The sequence below is a fragment of the Neolamprologus multifasciatus genome, chromosome 15 (assembly GCF_963576455.1).
Source record: "Neolamprologus multifasciatus chromosome 15, fNeoMul1.2, whole genome shotgun sequence".
NCBI lineage: Eukaryota > Metazoa > Chordata > Actinopteri > Cichliformes > Cichlidae > Neolamprologus > Neolamprologus multifasciatus.
In genome coordinates this window covers 10,100,504-10,120,258 of record NC_140453.1, presented here as the reverse complement: position 1 = coordinate 10,120,258, position 19,755 = coordinate 10,100,504, and the positions used below count along the sequence as shown (strand labels likewise).

The 19,755-nt window shown below is 39.8% G+C and overlaps 1 protein-coding gene across 1 annotated transcript; it reads right to left on the bottom strand.

Moving 5' to 3' along the window:
• Positions 1–524: 524 nt before the first annotated feature.
• Positions 525–19,636, bottom strand: LOC146501604 (voltage-gated delayed rectifier potassium channel KCNH5-like). The gene is made up of 12 exons (XM_085134347.1): positions 17,984–19,636; positions 16,503–16,626; positions 16,121–16,227; positions 15,846–15,974; positions 13,732–13,847; positions 13,240–13,632; positions 13,032–13,121; positions 10,555–10,984; positions 6,242–6,441; positions 5,422–5,674; positions 5,023–5,219; positions 525–2,346 (listed from the first exon to the last, which is right to left on the bottom strand). The coding sequence occupies exons 1-12, from the start codon at positions 18,054–18,056 to the stop codon at positions 1,297–1,299; spliced, it is 3,162 nt and encodes a 1,053-aa protein (XP_084990473.1). The 5' UTR covers positions 18,057–19,636; the 3' UTR covers positions 525–1,296.
• Between the last annotated feature and the right edge of the window lie 119 nt (positions 19,637–19,755).

Below are 19,755 nucleotides of genomic sequence, written 5' to 3'. Positions count from 1 at the left end.
AGAAGTCAGTGCAAAAGTGTTGCTTTGTTTGTCAACTGCTAAATAAAAATCATATTTAAAGGAGAAAAATGAGAATGGAGAAAGTGTAAATCCACTGTAATCGGTATCCTCCTGTGACTCACCTGGATTAAACAAAACATTGTGACATGAAACCCGCTTGCGTGTTGCACTTTCCAGTTTAAAGGCAGACTTTTGTGTTACATAAGAGAAGAAACTAAACAACAGATGGTGAGCAGGCATTACTTTTCATTACTCATTTCACAGTTGACAGGCTCCCTCGGATGCATGCAAGGTCGTCTCTGAACGTAACATAGAACAGACATACTTAACAGTCACATGCTTGGACCCTTACAGTTCACACAGCATTTCCCCAGTGGTTTCATAAACCACCAAAAAAATATGAACAAACTGAGTTTAGTGCACCTTCCCTTTAGATATGCATAGTGAACCATCATTTAAACGATTAAAACAGGATATGCAGTACCATTTATCTTACAAAATGGCTAATAAATCGAAATCGTTAAAATTCAGTCTGAGAACAAAGATACCTGAGCAAGATGCAAAGCTACGTGAAGAAAAATGCACAATGAGTCTGCTGCAAAAACCTGGTGACATGTTCGCATCCTGAAGGAAAAGAAACCTTTAACAAAAATGTAAAAGTGGCATTATTGCATTGCTGTCCTTTATTTTTACATGCACAGGAAATGAGTTTTTAAATAAGACAATGCATATAGATTTATATGTATATATAACATTAGATTTCATCAAAACAGCTCGCAGTGAGGCTTTGCTATTGTAAGGCACATTTAATTACCTGATAATTAACTCTGAAGGTAGTCGCTCCACTGAGGATGAGCAACAAAAACTCTGAATTTCCCTCCTAAATAAGATAAAGCTGTGTATTTATAATACACTGTGCATGTTGAAATGCTCATTGAGCTTCAGCTTGTCCACAAAATAGAAATGTGAACTTCAAGGTTTTCTACCAAGAAACAAACAACCCCCCCCCCCCCCAAAAAAAAACAACTGTAAACTTACTTCCAGAAACGTAAAGAACTACTCCAACTACTTCATCAAGCATCATTTCCTTTTTGTGCTTGTTGTTAATTATTTGTCCCTGCTTCCTCTCACACACAAGTGTCTCATAAGTTAAAAGCTACAGTATAAGATAAATACCTGGATTCTTGTGGTGCTAAGGTAACATTTTTGCATGCAAACAAGTATTAAAACTTGTAGTCCAGCAGGACATGCACGATGCTTATCTAATTCTTTAATTTTTTTATTAAGTGAGAAAACTTAAAGATCCTCGTCGTCTGTTTTGGGTGAAGCCGGCCTGGAGGCGGTGACCGAGTCTTGACTTTTCCGTCTTGCTTTTGGAGAGGACGCTGGCGGCAGTGAGAGTCTTTTTACCGACAGCAGCCTGAGGATCTCGCTCACCTGAGCCTCGAGCAGCGACAGTCTCCCGCTCAGTATCTGAATGTCTGCTTTCAGCTCCAGCTTGGCCGCGTGGAGCGTCGCTTGAAGCAGCGCTTGCTCAGACAGCGGCTGCATGAATGAGTGTCTGAGGGAGACCTCGGCGTAAACCCCGAGGCTGTGCTCGAATGGATTTCTCTCCATGGGGCTCCTTTCCATCGGGCTTCGCTCGAAGGAGCTTCTCGAATCTCCTGCTCGGTCGATGCGTGGATCGCTCTTTGTGATACCACTGTCGCAGGAGTCGGTTTTGTGCAGGGCGCTTGTTTCCTCACCTGCGCTGTTGCTGCCCTCTGTGCTTCCCCTCTCTCCACCTCCCCCTGATTCGTGGTTCGTTTTGGGGGCTGCGATCTGTTCTGAGGACTGCGATCCTTTCGGCCACTCGTCTGCTTTCTGAGTCTGCTTCTCCTGCTCGACAGGAGGACGTGCTGGCTCAGCAGATGTGGCGTTTCTAAACTTTGCCCAGCCTCTCACACCTCTGCCGCTCCCTGCGTTACCCTCTCCACCTGCACCACTGCTCTGGCCAAACCGGCTCTCTGGACAAGGCTTTGATGCAGACCCCACCGCCTCCATTGTGCGCCTTTGCTCTGACTTTTCAGGCATGTTGCAACTGTCCCCCCCTCCTGCTGAGGTGTTCTCCTGCCATGCTGAGTGACTGGGCTGAGTGTAAGAGTTAGAGTCAGTGTGGTGCTGCTGCATCTCCACCTGCACGCAGTTGTGATCTAAGTAAGTGTTGGACTCTTCTGTTTGAGCGTCTCTGTGCTGTCTGAACTTCTGGAACAGCTTGCGAACCGGGTGGTCTTCAGGAATCGACAGAGTCACGTCACTCTGATGCGCCTGCTCCCTCTTCACATCGGCAATCTTCCTGAAGATGACCTGCAAGAGGGAGAGTGCGTGCATGAGGACACTGATACAGGACACACTGTAAATTGTAACTTACAGTGTGCATGCTCTAGTGCTCGACCTGGACGAAGCAAGTTGTACAATGTCCGTATAATGCAGCTTCAAAGCAAGTACAGCTGCCTGAAGTTGTTCTGAATGTTGAAATATTTATGAGCTGAAAGCAGCAATGCACAAGGGAAACCGTTAATGGAGCAACAAGTCAATAATGGAGGACAATTTAGGCTCTGAGTCTTTCCTGAATTCCTTCTGAAGACAAAGAAAAGAAATGTCAATAAACTCCAAGCGTCTCACTACCTTCCGATACCACTCTGGTAGAAACTTTCAGTGCTGGTGTACCTGAGAAGTTAATCTGTGAAACACTCACCCCCATGAATCCCAGGTTAAAGCCCACTGTGTACAAAGCTCCCACTCAATTATTTCAACTGATATAGTAATAGTGTAATAGTTAGCATCAACATCTCTAATATCATTTTTGGATTAATCTGAAACTGACTAGTTTAGATGATTAGAAATAGATTAGAAAACCAATGTAGAAGACAGCTACTAATGGGCTCGGCTGACAATAAGTAATCTATAAAATGTCTACGACCTGTTATGTTATTAAACATGCAAAGAAGTCTTAAGTCACTGCTTATGTCTTTATATTTTGCTTTAATAAGTCAGACTGCCTTATTATTATTTTTTTAAAGTGGTCTTGAGCAGTGTCTCTCCAGGCGTGGCTGCTTGTTAACTCATTTTCAGTCCAGTACTTGTACACAGGATGTTAAGCCACTTTAACAATGTCCTATGAATCATTTATGTTAAGCCCTGACACAGGACTTGAAAGCTGCATCTGGCCCTTCAATGTTGACTGAAGCCTCCTCAGAAATGGCCTCAGTGGAAGTGTGTTTGTCAAGGAGCCATTCTCAAGGAAGCAAAACTGAGGCTGATTTATGCCAAATTACACAAGGACTGTGCTGAAAGTCAGTGGCAATGGTCCCAAACACACTGCCGATGCCGTAAAAACATACCTGGATAGACAAAACACACCATCAAACACTATCAGCATGGATTGGCCTCCCCAGAGGCCCGCATTTCAACATTATTGAAGCAGTGTGGGATCATTTTGAGAGAAAACTGAACAAAAGGCAGCCAAAATTCAAAGAAGAGCTTTGAATTTCCTTCAAGAAGCCTGGAGACTGAAGACTACTTAAGAAATAACAAGAAAGCTTGTCTGAGAGAGGCCGTGTTGAAGAATAAAGGTGGTCATACCAAATACTGTTTTTAAAGCTCATTAGGAATTGTACACACTCTGTTTTTGCCTCATATAATGTATACTGTCCATGTATGTTTGCGCAGGTTTCAATAAACCACTGCACCTATTTCCCATTTTCCTAACAAAATATAAAGAAATGAAGAGAGCTTGAGACTTTTGCAAAGTCCAAATACCTGCCACAAAACTGTGCCAATTAATATTTACTTCACAGCACATCCAACAAAACGCTCAAACATTCTTAAAAGGCCAGTTTGCTTTGTTACAGCCACAGCTTTTAAACCTACATCCTCAAAAGTATTTCATACATCTCAGTCCTGAACAAAGAACACAACAGACTACGTGCCCTGGCACGACTTGACGTGATATGAGCATCCATTAAGAACTTAAAAGATAGTATTACAGCAGAATGTATAAGAAACCTACTCTTGTGGCTGGAAAGCAAAGCATCTCCGTGCTGTAGTGGGATCAATATGTGTAGCCAGGAGAACCTTTATGAAATATTAGAGCCTTAGTTTGGACCGGCTAATTGTTCGGCTTTGAACTAATTTTTTGTCACTGTCCTTTTTACAGATTGGGGAACTCTGGATGGAGACAGTGTGCATGTGCTGATTTATTTACATTTATCCTCTTCACATTTGAGCTGTTCACTCTCAGTTTGTAATTTGATAAAAAGGCTTTCTGAGCGGTCAATACAAAGACAATGTGCTATGTATATATATACAATCCATTTACCATTACACACTTTATGGAAAACTGTATACAACTCTGCATCGCACTCAGGTATTCCATGCTGCCTAGCTCAAGGCGACAGCACATGTTGTATGAATGAATGTATGAATCATCTGCAAAGAAGGGATTTGATTCTAATTTTTGTCTATGATTTACTGCTGGCACAAACACCTTTTCTTTCTCTGTTTCTCCTTTTATTTTAAATGTAATGATCATTTAAGTACTAGATACACATATAGATATGTGTGTTTAGCATATGCACGGCAAGACGTTGCAAAATGCTTTGCAATACAAACAAAATAAGAAAAAGTGTTTTTATTCCTACTGTCAGTTGGTGAAAAGTTATGGTTATAGATGTTCCTGTGTACTGGGTTTGGTTGCTCAGCTCTTGATGATGTAGGAGTTTGTAGATGGAGAGTTTATGTTGTAAAGAAGCAGGTTTGGTTGTATTGCATTTGTTGTAGATTGTAAAGACTGATTCACTTGCAGTCTATTACACCTTGGTAATTTTAGTAGTGTAATGTACAATGTTGAAGTCCAGCTGGGTGGGAGCTGTGCACCCTGTTATCTCTTTTGCCTATGACAACAAATGCAATCAGTAATCCCTTGCTTTAAGATGACACTAACACCCTTTACTAAAAGACACAGGACAGTGAAAGTTTTACCCGTTTTCGCAAATTACAGGTGAGGATGAGGTTGCGGGAGAAAGAGTTGGCGAACGCGGTGTAAAACTCCAGCACCCGCATCAGAGCCTCTCTCCGGATGACGTGCAGATCGCAGTACGTCAGAGCGCGCACATTTGCACAGGCTCGAGCCAGCGTGGTCTCTTTCCAGAATGCATCTCCAAACACGTCACCTTTACCTGTTCAGGGCCAGATATCACATAAACATCTGTTGGCTCAGATAAATATAAATAAAATGGGATAAAGTCGAACACATATAGGTTGTAAAGCATAAAAAGGACTTCAGAAAACTCTGCACTGAAACAAACTTTGCTCTAACTTCAACTGAGAGCAGCAGGTACAACTTTGCTTGGTCTATTTCACAATATTGCCCTGGATTACCTAGTATTGCGATGACCTCGTCATCTTGGATGACTTCGAGTGAACCCGAGACTACAAAACAGAGCGTATCAACGCTCTCCCCGATGTGGAAGATGAGGTCTCCAGGTGCGCAGTGTGTAGTCTGAAATTCCACGGCGAGAGAGCGCAAACAGCCGTCACTTGCCAGGCGAAAAGCTGGATGGTCATTGAACACCTGTCTGTTGAGGTGGACGCAGATGTCTGCACGCATGTCTTTAGGACAGATGGAGAGAACCTGAAAGACATGGTGAGATTTGTGCAGCAAACACTTAATGCATCATCGCTGGAGGACATTAAATATGTAGCACATTTCCGCTGCTCATTTAGCAGATGTATTACTAAACGTTTTAAAAATAGAACCGCAGAGACATGAAAGCTGCTTCTTTAAATAATCTTTAAACTCCAGATGTTGGACCATGTGATCTGATTTACTTCATGAGAACAACAATGGTAATGTTGTTACTGACTGCATGGACTGTAGAAGTTCAGGACCTAAAAGACAGATATGGGAGGCAGGCAAGATTTAACCAAGGGCATAAACTTTAATTAGGTTGTTGGGAAAGACAATAAATGAAAACATGAAATCCAAAAGATAAATCCCCCCCCCCCCCCCCCCCCCCAGCAGATGATTAGGGCTTCACAGAGGTGAGATCTCCACATTGTAGTGTCAGTCTGGCATTAAAGGGACAAACAGAAATAGCTGAGGAGCCTAACTTCATGGGACTATCCTAAGATCTCCAACAAGTATCCTGGCACATCAGTTTTTGAAAGCACCCCCTGAAACTTTTGCACAGATTTGTACCTTGTCTGTGTCAATGCCCTTCGACATGGCCCAGGTGGAGACGATGAAGTCCATGACCCTCTCGCTCAGACCTTTGGGAACCTGGTAAAGCTTAAGGAAGTCACGCACATTGTTGAGCATCTCGTGGTAGCGATTTGTGTTGGTGTACATCTGCTGGAAGATGGTGGTGACGTTTCCAAAGATTGTGGCATATAGCAGCGCTAAAAGACGGAAGAGCAAAAGTTCATCTTATTTATTCGAATCTAACGTTTTCATTCATCCGTCTTCTTCCGCTTATCCGAGACATGATTATCTCTTCCAGCTCATCTGGGGGGACAAGTCATTCTCAAGCTAGCCAAGAGAACTAATCTCTCCTGCGAGAGATAAATGCTTTTAGATAACAAATAATCATATTTATGAGATCACGGTATCCAACTTTCATACCTCAAATTTAGAGTTAAATATTGTTGAGGAAACTGCCTATGACAAAACGTTTCAGTGGAATATATGTGTGATTAATGGAGTATTTAACACGAATTTTTTTTTTTTATTTGGATTAAAGATTAAATAATTAATTGAGATCTAATCCAAAACTTTATTCCCTTAACTTTTTCAACTTGTCCAATTAAGGGTTAGTGTCCCAGCTGTTATAGAGCAAAATTTCAGGTATACCTTGGAGCGGTTACTAGTTTATGACGGGAAAAAACCGGAGCATGCTGATATTTAACTGTCCTTTAACTGTTTTCCACGTTACCGGCTTCCACACAACCACATGAAGACTTTTTCCCTCCAAATGACATTCTAGGAACAAACCAGCTCATCTACTTGCCTTTCTAGACCTTCGGGGACTTTTGTGACTTGTCATAAGGTCAAAGGTCATTTTTCCACCTGATGAGGAGTTAACCTGTAGACCCTGTTCACACAGAACAGTTGCTCCTCCAGGCCACTCTGAGGGAAATCTTGTTAGCGCTCATCTGCAGTCGTATGAAGGCTGGAGTAAGAGTACAGCACCATTAAAGACTCTTCTTTTTTCTTTTTCTTTTGATAATCACCAAATTATGCCATTTGATTATGATTGCTCAAACCTTTGCTTGCCACTCTTTATTACAATCCCCTGATTCATACATGACTAACACTTGATCAATGATGCTGTAATTACATAATCGCCGGTGCACAAATGAGAGTAATTTTAAGATTTCAAAGATTTTACAGTGATAGAAAAACGAAAACCTTAAAAACAGTGTGAATGTCCATCTGACGTGATGTTGTATAAGCACTACAAGCATATAATCATTATATCTTGGTTCTACAATAATATAGTACTGTTTGTATTTTACATTTTGGATAAACTCTTTAGTGAATTTTATTTATTTGGTTTTAATAATTTTGTTTGTTTTGTTTTGTAATTTACTGAAAAGTAAATGTACACAAAACAGCACTGCTGACAGTGCAGTTTTCTTAAATACATGCATGCATAGCCTGATATACACAACGAGGGATGGGCTAACTCTTTATGATATAATTTCTAATCCACAGTTCCTGGGTAGGAGTGCCGTGCTGCAGTGACCTCAAAGAGTCACTCAGCGTCTCTTACTGTGGGGTTTTATCCACTCAACGGGAAAGCTTCATCTCCGGTCACCACAGCAGGATCACAGAGGTTAGGATACATATCTAACGTGATGGCTCATTGTCCACTTACTACACCCGAGCCTGCGGGCAAACTGGCCCTCTCTTCGATTCCTTCTCCACTCAAATAATTACCGTATCTATAGCAGGAGATTTATGCGCCATAATTGAAGCCGACACTGCAGTGTGACTGAATGATCATCGTGATCCAGGCGCCATCAGAATAATGGGTGTTTACTTTCGACTGTATGAAGCTTGAAGCGTGGCTGTCACTTTCTGTGTTCTCACTGGTTTTATTGCATCACTATACATGCTGTTTTAGAGGGATGGGCCAAAGGTTAGTGCACAAAGGTGAGTGATGACCAAGGTACTGTAGAGGCACTGAGATCAAAGGTGAAGCTATTACTCTGTCTGCAGTGTGTGATGAAAGCAGCAAACAAGCTGGAGTAAAAATAGGCCTTTCTATTTTGGTGAATTGGAACCACAAAAAATTACTAAGACACCAAAGACATAACTTAGGAGCCACTAATGTAGTTACAGTACTAAGTTCTAGATAGTTTTGAAGTTAGCTAAGGAATATGGCGTGACTTATACGTAGACTTATATAACATAATGCATCATTTCTAAGTTCATGTTACACAAGACTCTCTATAAGCTTCATCCTCATCAATTTGACAGTCGTGTCCCATTAAATACTGAAAGTCACGCAACACAGGGAATGTAAAGAAAAAAATATCTGTATTTGCTGAAATCTTTAAGGGTAATTTGGGAATAAATGAAGTCTTTAACTTTGACTTTCTTCATGACGTTTCTACTGACCATGTGAAATACAGAAGAATGCAATGATATTTATTCCCTGCATTGAAAAAACGACTGACTGAATTAACATGCAATACTTTTCTGATGTGACGACCGGCCCTCAGACAGACATTCACAGAGCAGGCTGTGATGGGCGCTGAACATGTCACTTTTGATTATTGACAAAGCCGAAACTCAGAGTGGTTCAAGCACCGAGGCTGCAGCTAAACGTGAAACCATGACCAGAATGAAAAGAGGAAAACGTTGTCTGTGGATCATTTAGCTCTATAAGGAATAAATACCTACTTCACTTTCTGAATATTGAATTCTGCCATTATCGAAATGTGATTTTAAATAATAATTAACTGTCAGTTTGGTCAATTAGGGTGGCAGGTACAGATAGACAACCTATTTAAATCCCTGATTTAGAGCATGCTTCCAGGCCTTTAGGAAGAGATTTTCTACTGAAAATGTTTTTAATGTTTTAAATGGATGTCTAGTTGATGTCTCTGTGACGCTGATACACACACCAGCCAATCACATGACACCAGCTCAGTGCATTTAGGCATGTAGTCATGGTCAATTTGATGTGCTGAAGTTCAAACTGAGCATCATGATGGGGAAGAGAGGCGATTTAAGTGAATGTGGTGTGGTTATTGGTGCCAGACGAGCTGGTCTGAGTTTTCCAGAAACTGCTGATATAGTGGGATTTTCTCGTTCAAACATCTCTAGAGTTTACAGAGAATGGTCTGAAAAAGAGAAGAAATCCAATGAGTAACAGTTCTCTGGGTGAAAATGAAAAATTTCAGGGCACACTTTGAGCCGCTCAGTCTAAATAATCTCAAACTGATTTCTTGAACATGACAATGAGTTCACTGTACTCATAGCCACCATATCTCAATCCACTAGAGCACCTTTGTTATATGGTGCAATGGGATGTTCAGGTGTCAAATCTGCAGCAACTGTGTGATGCTATCACGTCAGTATGGACCAAAATCTCAGAGGAATGTTTCCAGCGCTTTGTTGAATCTATTCCTTGAAAGATTAAAGCAGTTCTGAAGGAAAACAGGGGCCCAGCTCAGTCCTAGCAAAGTATTCCTTAATAGTGTCCACTGAGGATATGCACATTAAAAGGTTAGGAGGAAGTTGCAATAAATAAAAGTAAATGGTTCAAAAATATTTTGTGAAAACTAGAAATTCAACTGATTTGCAACGTTTCACTTTCACTTTGTTGAAAATGTAAAAAGAGACAGCAAAGTCAACTCTGCCATGAAATGTTTCAATAGTGGGTACATAAATATGTTAGTGTCTAAGCAAAGTCATCTCTAAATACATCAGTAATGCTATACACTATGTTAACTATGGGTAAAAGCAGCCATGTATTGATCACAGCGTGCTGGGACTTAATATCCTGCACTAATCCTCCTCATGTTTTAGAACATACGTACCATATGTTGCTTTACTGGCAGCTGGTAAATAGCCAGCAGGACTGTGGAGAGCACGTTATCTTGACTAGCGTGCAATTAAGTGTAGCCAGACTGTTTCATCTCCTGCGAGGTTCAACTAGCATATTATGAATGGATGAATGCACGAATGACATCAAAGTATGTATGCTTTGTTTAGTGTGGAGTGATGGGGAGACAGGGCTGTTTTTGTTGTTACAGAGCTGTTGTTCTGGTAAACTTCACCCACAAATGATGCTACTGAATATGGTTAAAACATCCTTTCCCAGCTCCAAGTACAGTTTGAAACTCATGGATCGTTCCATTATATGGCTGTATTACTCTATCACATTGTGGCTGCTAGTTAAATGTTTCCTGTGCCATTTTCAAAGGTTTTGTGAAACCTTTGGAGAAACTGTTAAATGTGATGCATGTTGGAAATACAGTGTGTGGTGACTGGGTACTCACAGCCCACCATCATCATAGCCACGGAAAAAATCTTCTCGCCATCTGTTGTTGGAGCAATGTTACCAAATCCAATGGTGGTCAGGCTAGTCATGGTGAAGTAGAGAGAAGAAATGTACAGCGTGTCTTTGGTAGGACCTCCTTCCCACCGGCCATTACCGCTAGTGTTGTAGCGGTAAGGAGTTCCAATACTCAGTGCCAACTGGTAGAGCCAGCTGCCTGTCTTAATGGTGTTGGTGGTTTCATCAATGACCTCGTGGTCACCAATGCTGTACCAAATGCAGGCAAGCCAGTGAGCCACCAGGCCGAAGACACACACCAGCAGGACCAGGACCGCAGCTCCATACTCCAGGTAGTGGTCCAGTTTTCGGGCTACGCGGCCCAGACGGAGCAGGCGGATGACTTTAAGGGAACTGAAGAGGCTGCTGAGACCCTACAGAGAAAGAAAGTGAAAATGTGAACCAGATATCCAGAATAACAGATACATTTGTGATATATTTAAGCTACTTTTTGGAACTGCTTTTTGGAACTAACACAGTGGCAAATACATTGTACATCAGATGAAAGCTGCATTATTATCTTATGTTAAAAATTTACACGGGTTTTCATGATTAAAATGATTTCACCTTAAGAGAAGAAAATATCTGTCAAGTCAATAAAACAAGTTCAGAATGTGTTAAATCATTAAGAACAGAGGATTCATGTGACTGGTGGAAGACAATCCGAGAGAGTATGGCAATGTAAAGAGGTGCGCTTTGAGAGGGAACTCCAGAGTTTAGGAGCAGAGCATCTGAAAGCTCACATTGTATTCAGTTGAGGGGAAGGGACAGTGAGATGGAAGGAAGAAGAGTGCAAATGGGTGTGTTGATGTGCAGAAGTTAAGAGTGGTACTGCAGAACGATGTTGTGGTCTCAAAGGTGATGAGCAGAATGTTGATATCAATATGATGTGATATTAGCCAAAGAAGCTGCTGATGGGCCTGTATGTTGTGACTAATGGAGGCAGTTCTGGTAATGATCCGAGCACCAGGAAGAGAGAAGACCTGAGAAGAGTCGTCAATAGGGAGGGAAACACTTACATTTACACAAGGTGGACTGGTGTCAGTGAGGAGAACCTTGGTTTTATCACTATTCGATTTGATAAAGTTTACAGGAGTACCAGGATTTGATTTCCTGGAGGCAAAGACTGAGAGCAGTGGTACGAAAAGTGGTGGGAAATTTGGTGCACAGGCAGAGCTGCATGTCATCAGCATAACATTGGAAACTGATATTAAATCTATGAAAGACATGGCCAAGAGGAAGTAGACAGATGATAAATAAAAGAGGCTCCAGGACAGATCCCTGTGGGATGCCAGTGAAATTTAACATTTTTGAGTTGAAAGAACAGAGTGCGACTGGAGTTGTTACATTTTGTTGTACACAGAGATGTTACATTTGTACATATGCAAAAAAAAAAGAACTATATCTCCTTAAAGGGTGAATATTTTTCATTGCTAAAATTGAAAAATCATGTTACTGCTTGGTTTTGTTCTCGGGAGTCATGATTTTTTTTGGCTGCTTTTACATATTATTACAACACTGATATTGTAAAATAAATTATTTACATACAGTTGAATACAGTTACAATTACATACAGTTATTTAAATTAGAATGAGTCTTATTTTGGCTCTCTCCTAATGTAAATAAAGATCATGTATATAAGATGAATGAATGAACTCATCATGATATCACCTACCGGTTAGTGGACTGATGTTTTGAAGCCTTGAGTTTACCAGTTTAGCTGACTCCACCTTGTTTTTTAAAAACTTTAATGTGATCATAAGGGGTAGGTACAAAAAACAAGGGCCATATGGAGGTTTTGCAGTCAGGTGACCAATAACCATGTGACATTAACTTGCCCACGATTTTAAACATGTGACAGTCATGGTGATGATGTAGAATCAAGTGAAGAAGGCCACAGTAACACAAGCATAGATACTGGTCAAAAACCATATGGGAACCATTGTTGGTGAAGGGAAAAATTAGTATTCCCTTACTGGTTGTGTGTGGTTGGTCACTCGCTTTTACACCTAAGACCATTTTAGAATCCTCAATAAACCTAACCCATTCATGTCTTTGGATAGAGGGATGAAGCCCCAGCCTCCTCCTGGATTCAAACCCAGGACCTTCTTGCCGTTAGGTCACGGTAAACACTGAATTTTGTAGATATCATTGTTGACAATACTAATGTTCTTAGTGAAAAACTCAAAACAAAGAGCTCAAAGACTCTGCAATGTGATTATTCAGTGTGGTTTTGTTACCATAAGGGATCAATAATATGACCTGATTTCCATCCATTCATCCATCCAATTTCTTCCGCTTATCCAATTCAAGGTCGCGGGGCGGGGGAGCTGGAGCCTATCCAAACTGTCATAGAGCAAGAGGCATGGTACAAACCATATTTATCACAGCATATTTAAAGAAATACAGAAATTTACTTACTGGGAGAACTGAGTCTTCAATCCGTGTGCTATTTCTGTGGAAATGTGACTCACGAAGATGACCCGTGGAAGAGGCATGTGTGAGGATATCCTACATTAAAAAAAGAACAGTAAAGTGGAAACGTTTTAATGTATACATGGAAAGACATACCATTGTCTGAGCAATTAATCCCACATTAAAAGAATGATCTTTATTAAAGTTTACTCACATCATCAACGTTTTCAAAGGCGTTGATGATATCATAGGGCAGGCAGGACAGCAGGTCGATGACAAACCACGTCTTTAGGTAATTCATTCTTATGAGCTTGGCATCTGAAATCACCTCTCCAGATGGACCCACAAAGGTGGTGTGGAAGTTGAGCACAATGTCAATCAAAAAGATGACATCGACAACACTGTCCACAACCAGCCAGGCCAAGTTGTTCTGCTTGGTCCTGAAGGAAACATTATAGGGTACCATGATGGCAGTGTAGAAGGTGAGGATGAGGATGATCCAGTCCCAAGTGGTCTTGAAAGTGCAGTAGTGGAGGATGATGTGTGGAGGGGTCTTAGGGGCCTCCTGCTTGTACTGAGGGAGAATGTCTGATCCCAGCTGGAGAGCCTTTCATTGAGAGGAAACATTTGCCGTCATGATACAAGAACCTCTAAGCCATATTTAAAAGATACAGATTCTAGAAAGAAAATTCTGGGTCTTGCTCACCTCAGCCAGTCTGGAGGGCTTGTGGCTGACCTCCGACTTATTGAGTGGTGTTAACTGCTGCACCACGTTTCGATTGTTGGCCAGTGCTCGTGTGAGCCTGGCAAACTTTGTCCACCCTATCCACAGACAGCAACACAGAATGCACAGGAAAACAACATGGCATCCAGCATTATTTAAGAATTAAGAAACATTTAAGAGCATTTAATGTTAAGATGTTTACATTTTACTGGAGTTTTTGGGAGTATTAGGTGATGTCGATTTTCTTTGTTAAATGGGCAATAGATATCTTTTGACTTGAACTGAATTTTTGCAGTTGGATAATAACACCACCTGTGTTTAGACTGGTTGCCTACTAGCCTTGCTTTAACTGTGCACTGCTGTCTGCTACCTGCCACAAGCACGACTGCTCAGCCAAAACAGGAAGAGGAGACAGCATTGGTTTCCTGCTATATGAAATTAGGAATGTTCACAACACTTCAACACTTGGAAACTTTACCCAGCAAAAGAAAACCTGGTCCACTCCCAGAGGAAGCACGGAAGGAAAAGACAAGTGACAGAAACTGAAGGAAAAATAAAAGTGATCCCAATTTCAATTGACATTATTTCTACAAGATTTATAATAAACAAGTCCCGTGTACTTGCATCTACTAAATCAAAGAATCTCTATGCGCTTGTCTCTTTTTCATCTGTTTTGACAAAGAGTCAAACTTTGAAGGTATCCTGTTACATACACAAACAAGTGTGGCGCCAAATTTGAAGTCAGTTGCATGAGGGGCGGTCTCATTTTCTTTTTGTAATTTTTCCCAGAGTGTTTTGTTAGCCAATGAATGGAAATAAACAGGTTTAGGCTCTCATACCTGTTGATTAGTATCACCATTATGTTGGTATTGACAGAATGCACAATTCAGTGCTGTGACATCATGTCTGATCAATTACATCTCAGAGATGTTGGGGATTATCTTACTACAAAAATTTGTTTTTGTTTGTTTGTTTTTTTACATTTTTTTCCTGCATTTTTGCAATTGTTATGATCCGTCTCTTTTCACATTCTCTCTATGTTTTGAATTTTCATGTACTTCCTTAGTTTCTTATTTTTTGTCTTTTAGTTCTTTGTTACAGTTTCTGTATATTATGGTCTATTTGTTTTATTTGTTCCTCCTACTTTCTTGTGTCTATGTGTCCCTGTTTAGTTATAGCTTCTCACTTCCTGTTTTAGTTTGGCAGTTATCTGTCTCCTAAGTCTTGTTACTAGCTTAACTTTTGTCCTCTTGTCTTGTTGTCTTGAATTGATTCGGCTGTGCCTTGTTACCCCTTTGTTTCCACTTTCTCTGATTACCCTGATGTGTATAAATAGTCCTGCCTTTGCTTTCCCCCCAGTCATTGTCTAAGTCTCTATGTTATCTCCCTTGAATGCTCCCTGTTAGTTTTTTTTTTTTTTTAATTATTTCTACTGTCTCCTTTCTTCAGATTTTTGGTGACTTCATTAATGGACTTTGAATTCAGTTTTTTTGATAACAATCCTAATAAACGGTTAATTACGTCAGTCTCCAGCAACTGCATTTGGGTCCACTCCTTAAATGCACCATGCATATTGCACCACTGCAGATTTATGATATAAATAAATCCTGACTTGAAAAATATTTAACTATTAATATGTGAATAATAATATGATAGTATATAAAATCAATCTTCAGAAACCCGCCACACCCTTTTTTTTTTTTTTTTTTTACCTCTGTGAAACAGGATTATTCATACAGCTACCTTTTCCTTGTGCCCTCACTGTCATTTAATTCTGCTTGGTGTATGCAAAAAGTCTCTGTGGCACAATTAATCCCCAGGGATATGGCACTGCATAGACTCACAGAGACCACTGTTCACTGACCTGGACACACAACACCTGGACAGTTGTACGTTACACACCAGGAAACTAATGTCTTATAAGTCAAAGCCACTCATGTGCAGTCAAAATCTATAACACTCCCTTGTCTTTAATTGTAATGGCTGGACCTTTAGCGATAACTCCAAAGCTTTCAATGTGAAAATCCCAGAAATACAATGAAATACAGAATACTATCAGGTGGAAATTATTGGTACAGTAACATAAAGTCTCTCACCTCTTGTGGACTCATCGTCAATTGGCTGTTTGAACAGGGTGATGTCTCTGAAGGTGCAGAGGAAAAGCACCACCTTGTCATTTTCATTTCTGATCGGGGCTATCTGCATGTAAAGCCATATTGGTGTTTCTGTGGGAAGCAATCAAAAAACAAAAAGTAAATGACCAGGTATTACTTCTAATCGTGCGTTTCTTTTCTTTTTTAACATTTATTCCTTAATTCATTTTATTTTGTTTTTTTGTTAAAATCTTGTGATTCAAATTTACAGTACTTACTATTCTTTGTATACAGCAGCACCTCATAGAAATTAGACTCATAGCTGTCAAATGTTTGTTTGATTTTGTCTATCGTATTTCTATCAGTCAGATCACCATACATGAAACTGCAAAATAAGACAAAGAGGGAAGAAAACATAATGAAATGTGAATAATAGATTATGAGTTTCCATAATGTAAGGTTTATATATATGTTTTTTTTATACTTCAGGTTTGACTACTTCCAGGTATTTAGATTAGTTCCCCTTTTGATAAATAAAAAGTGGAGATTCAATATATTAAAAAAAAAAACAACATAAAAAAAACCACACTAAAATTGTGGATTAAAGCTTCCAGTCAAGCATAAGAAAGAAAGGTGCTGGGTGCTTGAAGAGCATCTTACTTGCATGTGCTGCTCTTGTGCATCACCTCTGCTCTGTGGTATCCAGACAGCTTGCAGAATCCATCATTGCTGTAAACGACTGGCCACTCCAGGACCTGTGCATTTCCCAACAGGAAGCTCGTTTCTGAGACAAAATACAGGAAATTTTAAACACCAAATTACAAATAAAGAAAACATACGTAATAAAACATATGCCTTTTATTATTTATCAAATCGCCATACATTATTAAATCACCATAATGCAAGTTTATATTTACTACTGCATATAATGGAAACAAGATGTAAAAGTCATCCACATTTGGCTACCAGATGAGACGGAGAGAAAAGAAAAGCTGTTTAGGTTCCACTCATAATGCGAATCAAATATTGATGAAGAGCTGAAAACTTCTTCCACTTTACTGCAGTTTCAGAGCAGTCTGCTGTCTTCAGACAAAAGGGTGACTGAAGTTCTTCCAAATTAAATTGCACACTTGAACTTACTGTACATGTTGTTCATTCTGCAGGCTTTTGTGGTCAGACATTCAGACAATAGAGACTGAATTTCAGATAACCACCACATTACTGGGGTGAAGAGTAAAGTTTACAGACACTGAATCAATGTTGCACCCCTCCATCTACGTTTGTAAGAAAAGCCTCTGAGTCTCATGAGAATAATGTCTGATTGCCTGCTGTGCACATAGTACTTTAAATATTTACGCCAGTAGTACAGTTACTGGCTGTTTTGCTGACATGCATTTTCTTTCTGGAACATAAAAAAGGTATACAGCAAAACTGCGCTCTACTCTCTGGTATTTGTAGCTAAGAGATAAAGTGCCATAAATCAAATTATACATCCCTGAAAAGAACATTAAGACCTTTAGGATTGGCTGCAAATCCAGTTCTTGTAAAAATGAGACTATATGTTCTCACATTAGCAGAACTTTACTCCTAAATACCACTGAACAAACACCATGCATCAAATCTGGAGCTTCATTCGTTTATGAACTTTAGCTTCTGCGCATAAATAAGGAACAACCTCACAAATCCTCAAACAAATGCTTTAAAATCCTCATATTGTGATAATCATAATATATGATGGTGTAAAATTGCACTCATCACATAAAGAATAATCTTTACTCTTACTTGATCAGTAAAACAAATAATTAGTGTTTTCCTAATTTTTTTCTAGAGCTAATTTAAAAAGCCTCCCATAAGAGCAAACTATAATTTAGATTTTTCATTATTTATCCACATAATTCGGATAATGTGGCTGTTTTTGTTTTCTATATCAGAAGAAATGTGTCAGTCAACTTTCAGGTAAAAAAAAAAAATTGCTACTTAAAAGAAAAAAATCAGCGATTGCTGATTCTGCTTCCCAGCAAATGGCACAAGAAGAACACACGTCGGTATACTTCAGCATCCCAGTCCTGTGTGGTTCCCTGGCTGAGAAATAAAATCGAAAGCATCACTTATTTCTGTTTCCATTGCAGAGTCAAACTCACCGCTGGACCGCCGGACTATATTCTCCAGGAAAGTGTTCTGCGGAGCCACCAACCCTCTCTTGCCCCCATGCATTATGGAGGTTTCAGGTCAGAGACTCGGTGCTGCTCGGTGGTCGTGCTGGTACTAACTGACCCTTCTCCGTTGTCTGCCCGGCGGGAGCCTGGTCCACCGGAGTCAAGATCGCCACGATGGAGCTCTGTGTATCCGGACTGAGGCTTCAAAAATAAAAGCCTCTTTGTAATCATATGGAGCTGGTCCAGATTTGTGGCCAGCTGGTTGGGTGCACAAAGTCAATTGTAATTAATATCCATCGATGCTTACACTGTAGCCACACTAATCTACACTGGCCCAACACTGGACTAACTGTTAGTTCTTGATAAAACAAACTTTTATTTTTAAGGTCTTTTCTAGAGTATTGCTGGTATTATTGTCTCAGGTTTCCACTTTATACATAACTCCGTCCAGACGCACGAGCTGGCCTGAAATGTCTGATTTCTTTCCGCATTAATTTAAATGCTGGGGTTGGACGCGTATTTGTATTTAAAATACGTGTTAATGGGGTTTTATATTTTTTCTTTTTAATACTTAGAAACGTGCATGATGATGAAACATCTGATATCAGGAATTTGTTCAAGTATAATTCAAACAGGTCATCCTTTCATGGGTTTTTAGGAAGCTGGAGGAAAATACAGTTATATCGTTACATGAATGTGCAAAAGTCTTCATTTCTTTACATTTTGCTTCCAAGGAGCCAGGCTTTTTTTTTGTTTTATTTTTAGTCAAAAGCAATATTTCTCCAGGCTTTAAAATAGAATAGTAATTAATCCAAATGTGAAATTATTGGCTCTAATCATTGACAGTATGTATAAAAGTTAGGACAGAGACACAACAGTGAGTGTCTACAGTCATCTTTAAAACACTGTGACGGCTTTGTCATGAGTGGGGGCAGCATTTCATCCAGCAGTGTTTGAGATTTTATCAAAATTAATGGAATTATGAATGCAGAAAAATAATTTCATATTATGATCCAAATCCCAATACTATGTGGACAGCACCTGACTGGCAAGAGCCTTTTTCAACATGACAATGAACCCCAAAACACTGACAGTACAATAATGACATAGCTGGAGAGAAAAAAAACATTTAATGGATCACCATCAGTCATGGATTGGCCTTCCCAAAGCCTGAACCTCAACTTATTAAAGCAGTGTGGGATCATCTTGACAGACAACAAAACAAAAGGCAGTCAACATCCAAAGAAGAGCTTTAATAGTCCCTCAAGAAGTCTGGAGAACTATTCCCAAAGACAACTTAAAACTTGCAAGAGTTCAGGCTGTTGATGAATAAATGTGGTCATACCAAAAAAATTATTTTAGAGCTCATTAGAACTCTATTTTTGCCTTATACACAGTATTTGCACATGTTTCAATAAATGAATGTTTCTTTTTTGTGTATCAGTTTCTTAAGCTATTCAAATCTATTCATACCTACAATGAATCTCTGACAGTTGTGTGTCAATAAATATTTGATATAAGCTATGCAAAGAACACAAAAAACAACATGTAGTAGTGTGATCTAACCTAACCAAACTACAGAAGAAGTGTCTTAATGTATCTCTTTAATCAGCCATCATCAGACGGGATGCCTCACATCATCATCGTCTTGCAGTAATTGGATCATGTGTAATGTGCAACATGTTCAGCAGGGGATGCTAGCTGAACATGTGCATTGGCCTGACAACATTAAATCAGACGAAGAAGAATCCTAGCAA

What these genes read in the sequence shown, in the direction of transcription:
- LOC146501604 (XM_085134347.1), bottom strand. Translation starts at nt 18,056, where the DNA reads ATGCATGGGGGCAAGAGAGGGTTGGTGGCTCCGCAGAACACTTTCCTG. An exon ending in GCTGCTGTATACAAAGAATA is followed by an intron (nt 15,975 to 16,120) that starts GTAAGTACTGTA and finishes TGCTTCCCACAG; the next exon opens with AAACACCAATATGGCTTTAC. An exon ending in CCTGTAATTTGCGAAAACGG is followed by an intron (nt 2,347 to 5,022) that starts GTAAAACTTTCA and finishes TCCCTCTTGCAG; the next exon opens with GTCATCTTCAGGAAGATTGC.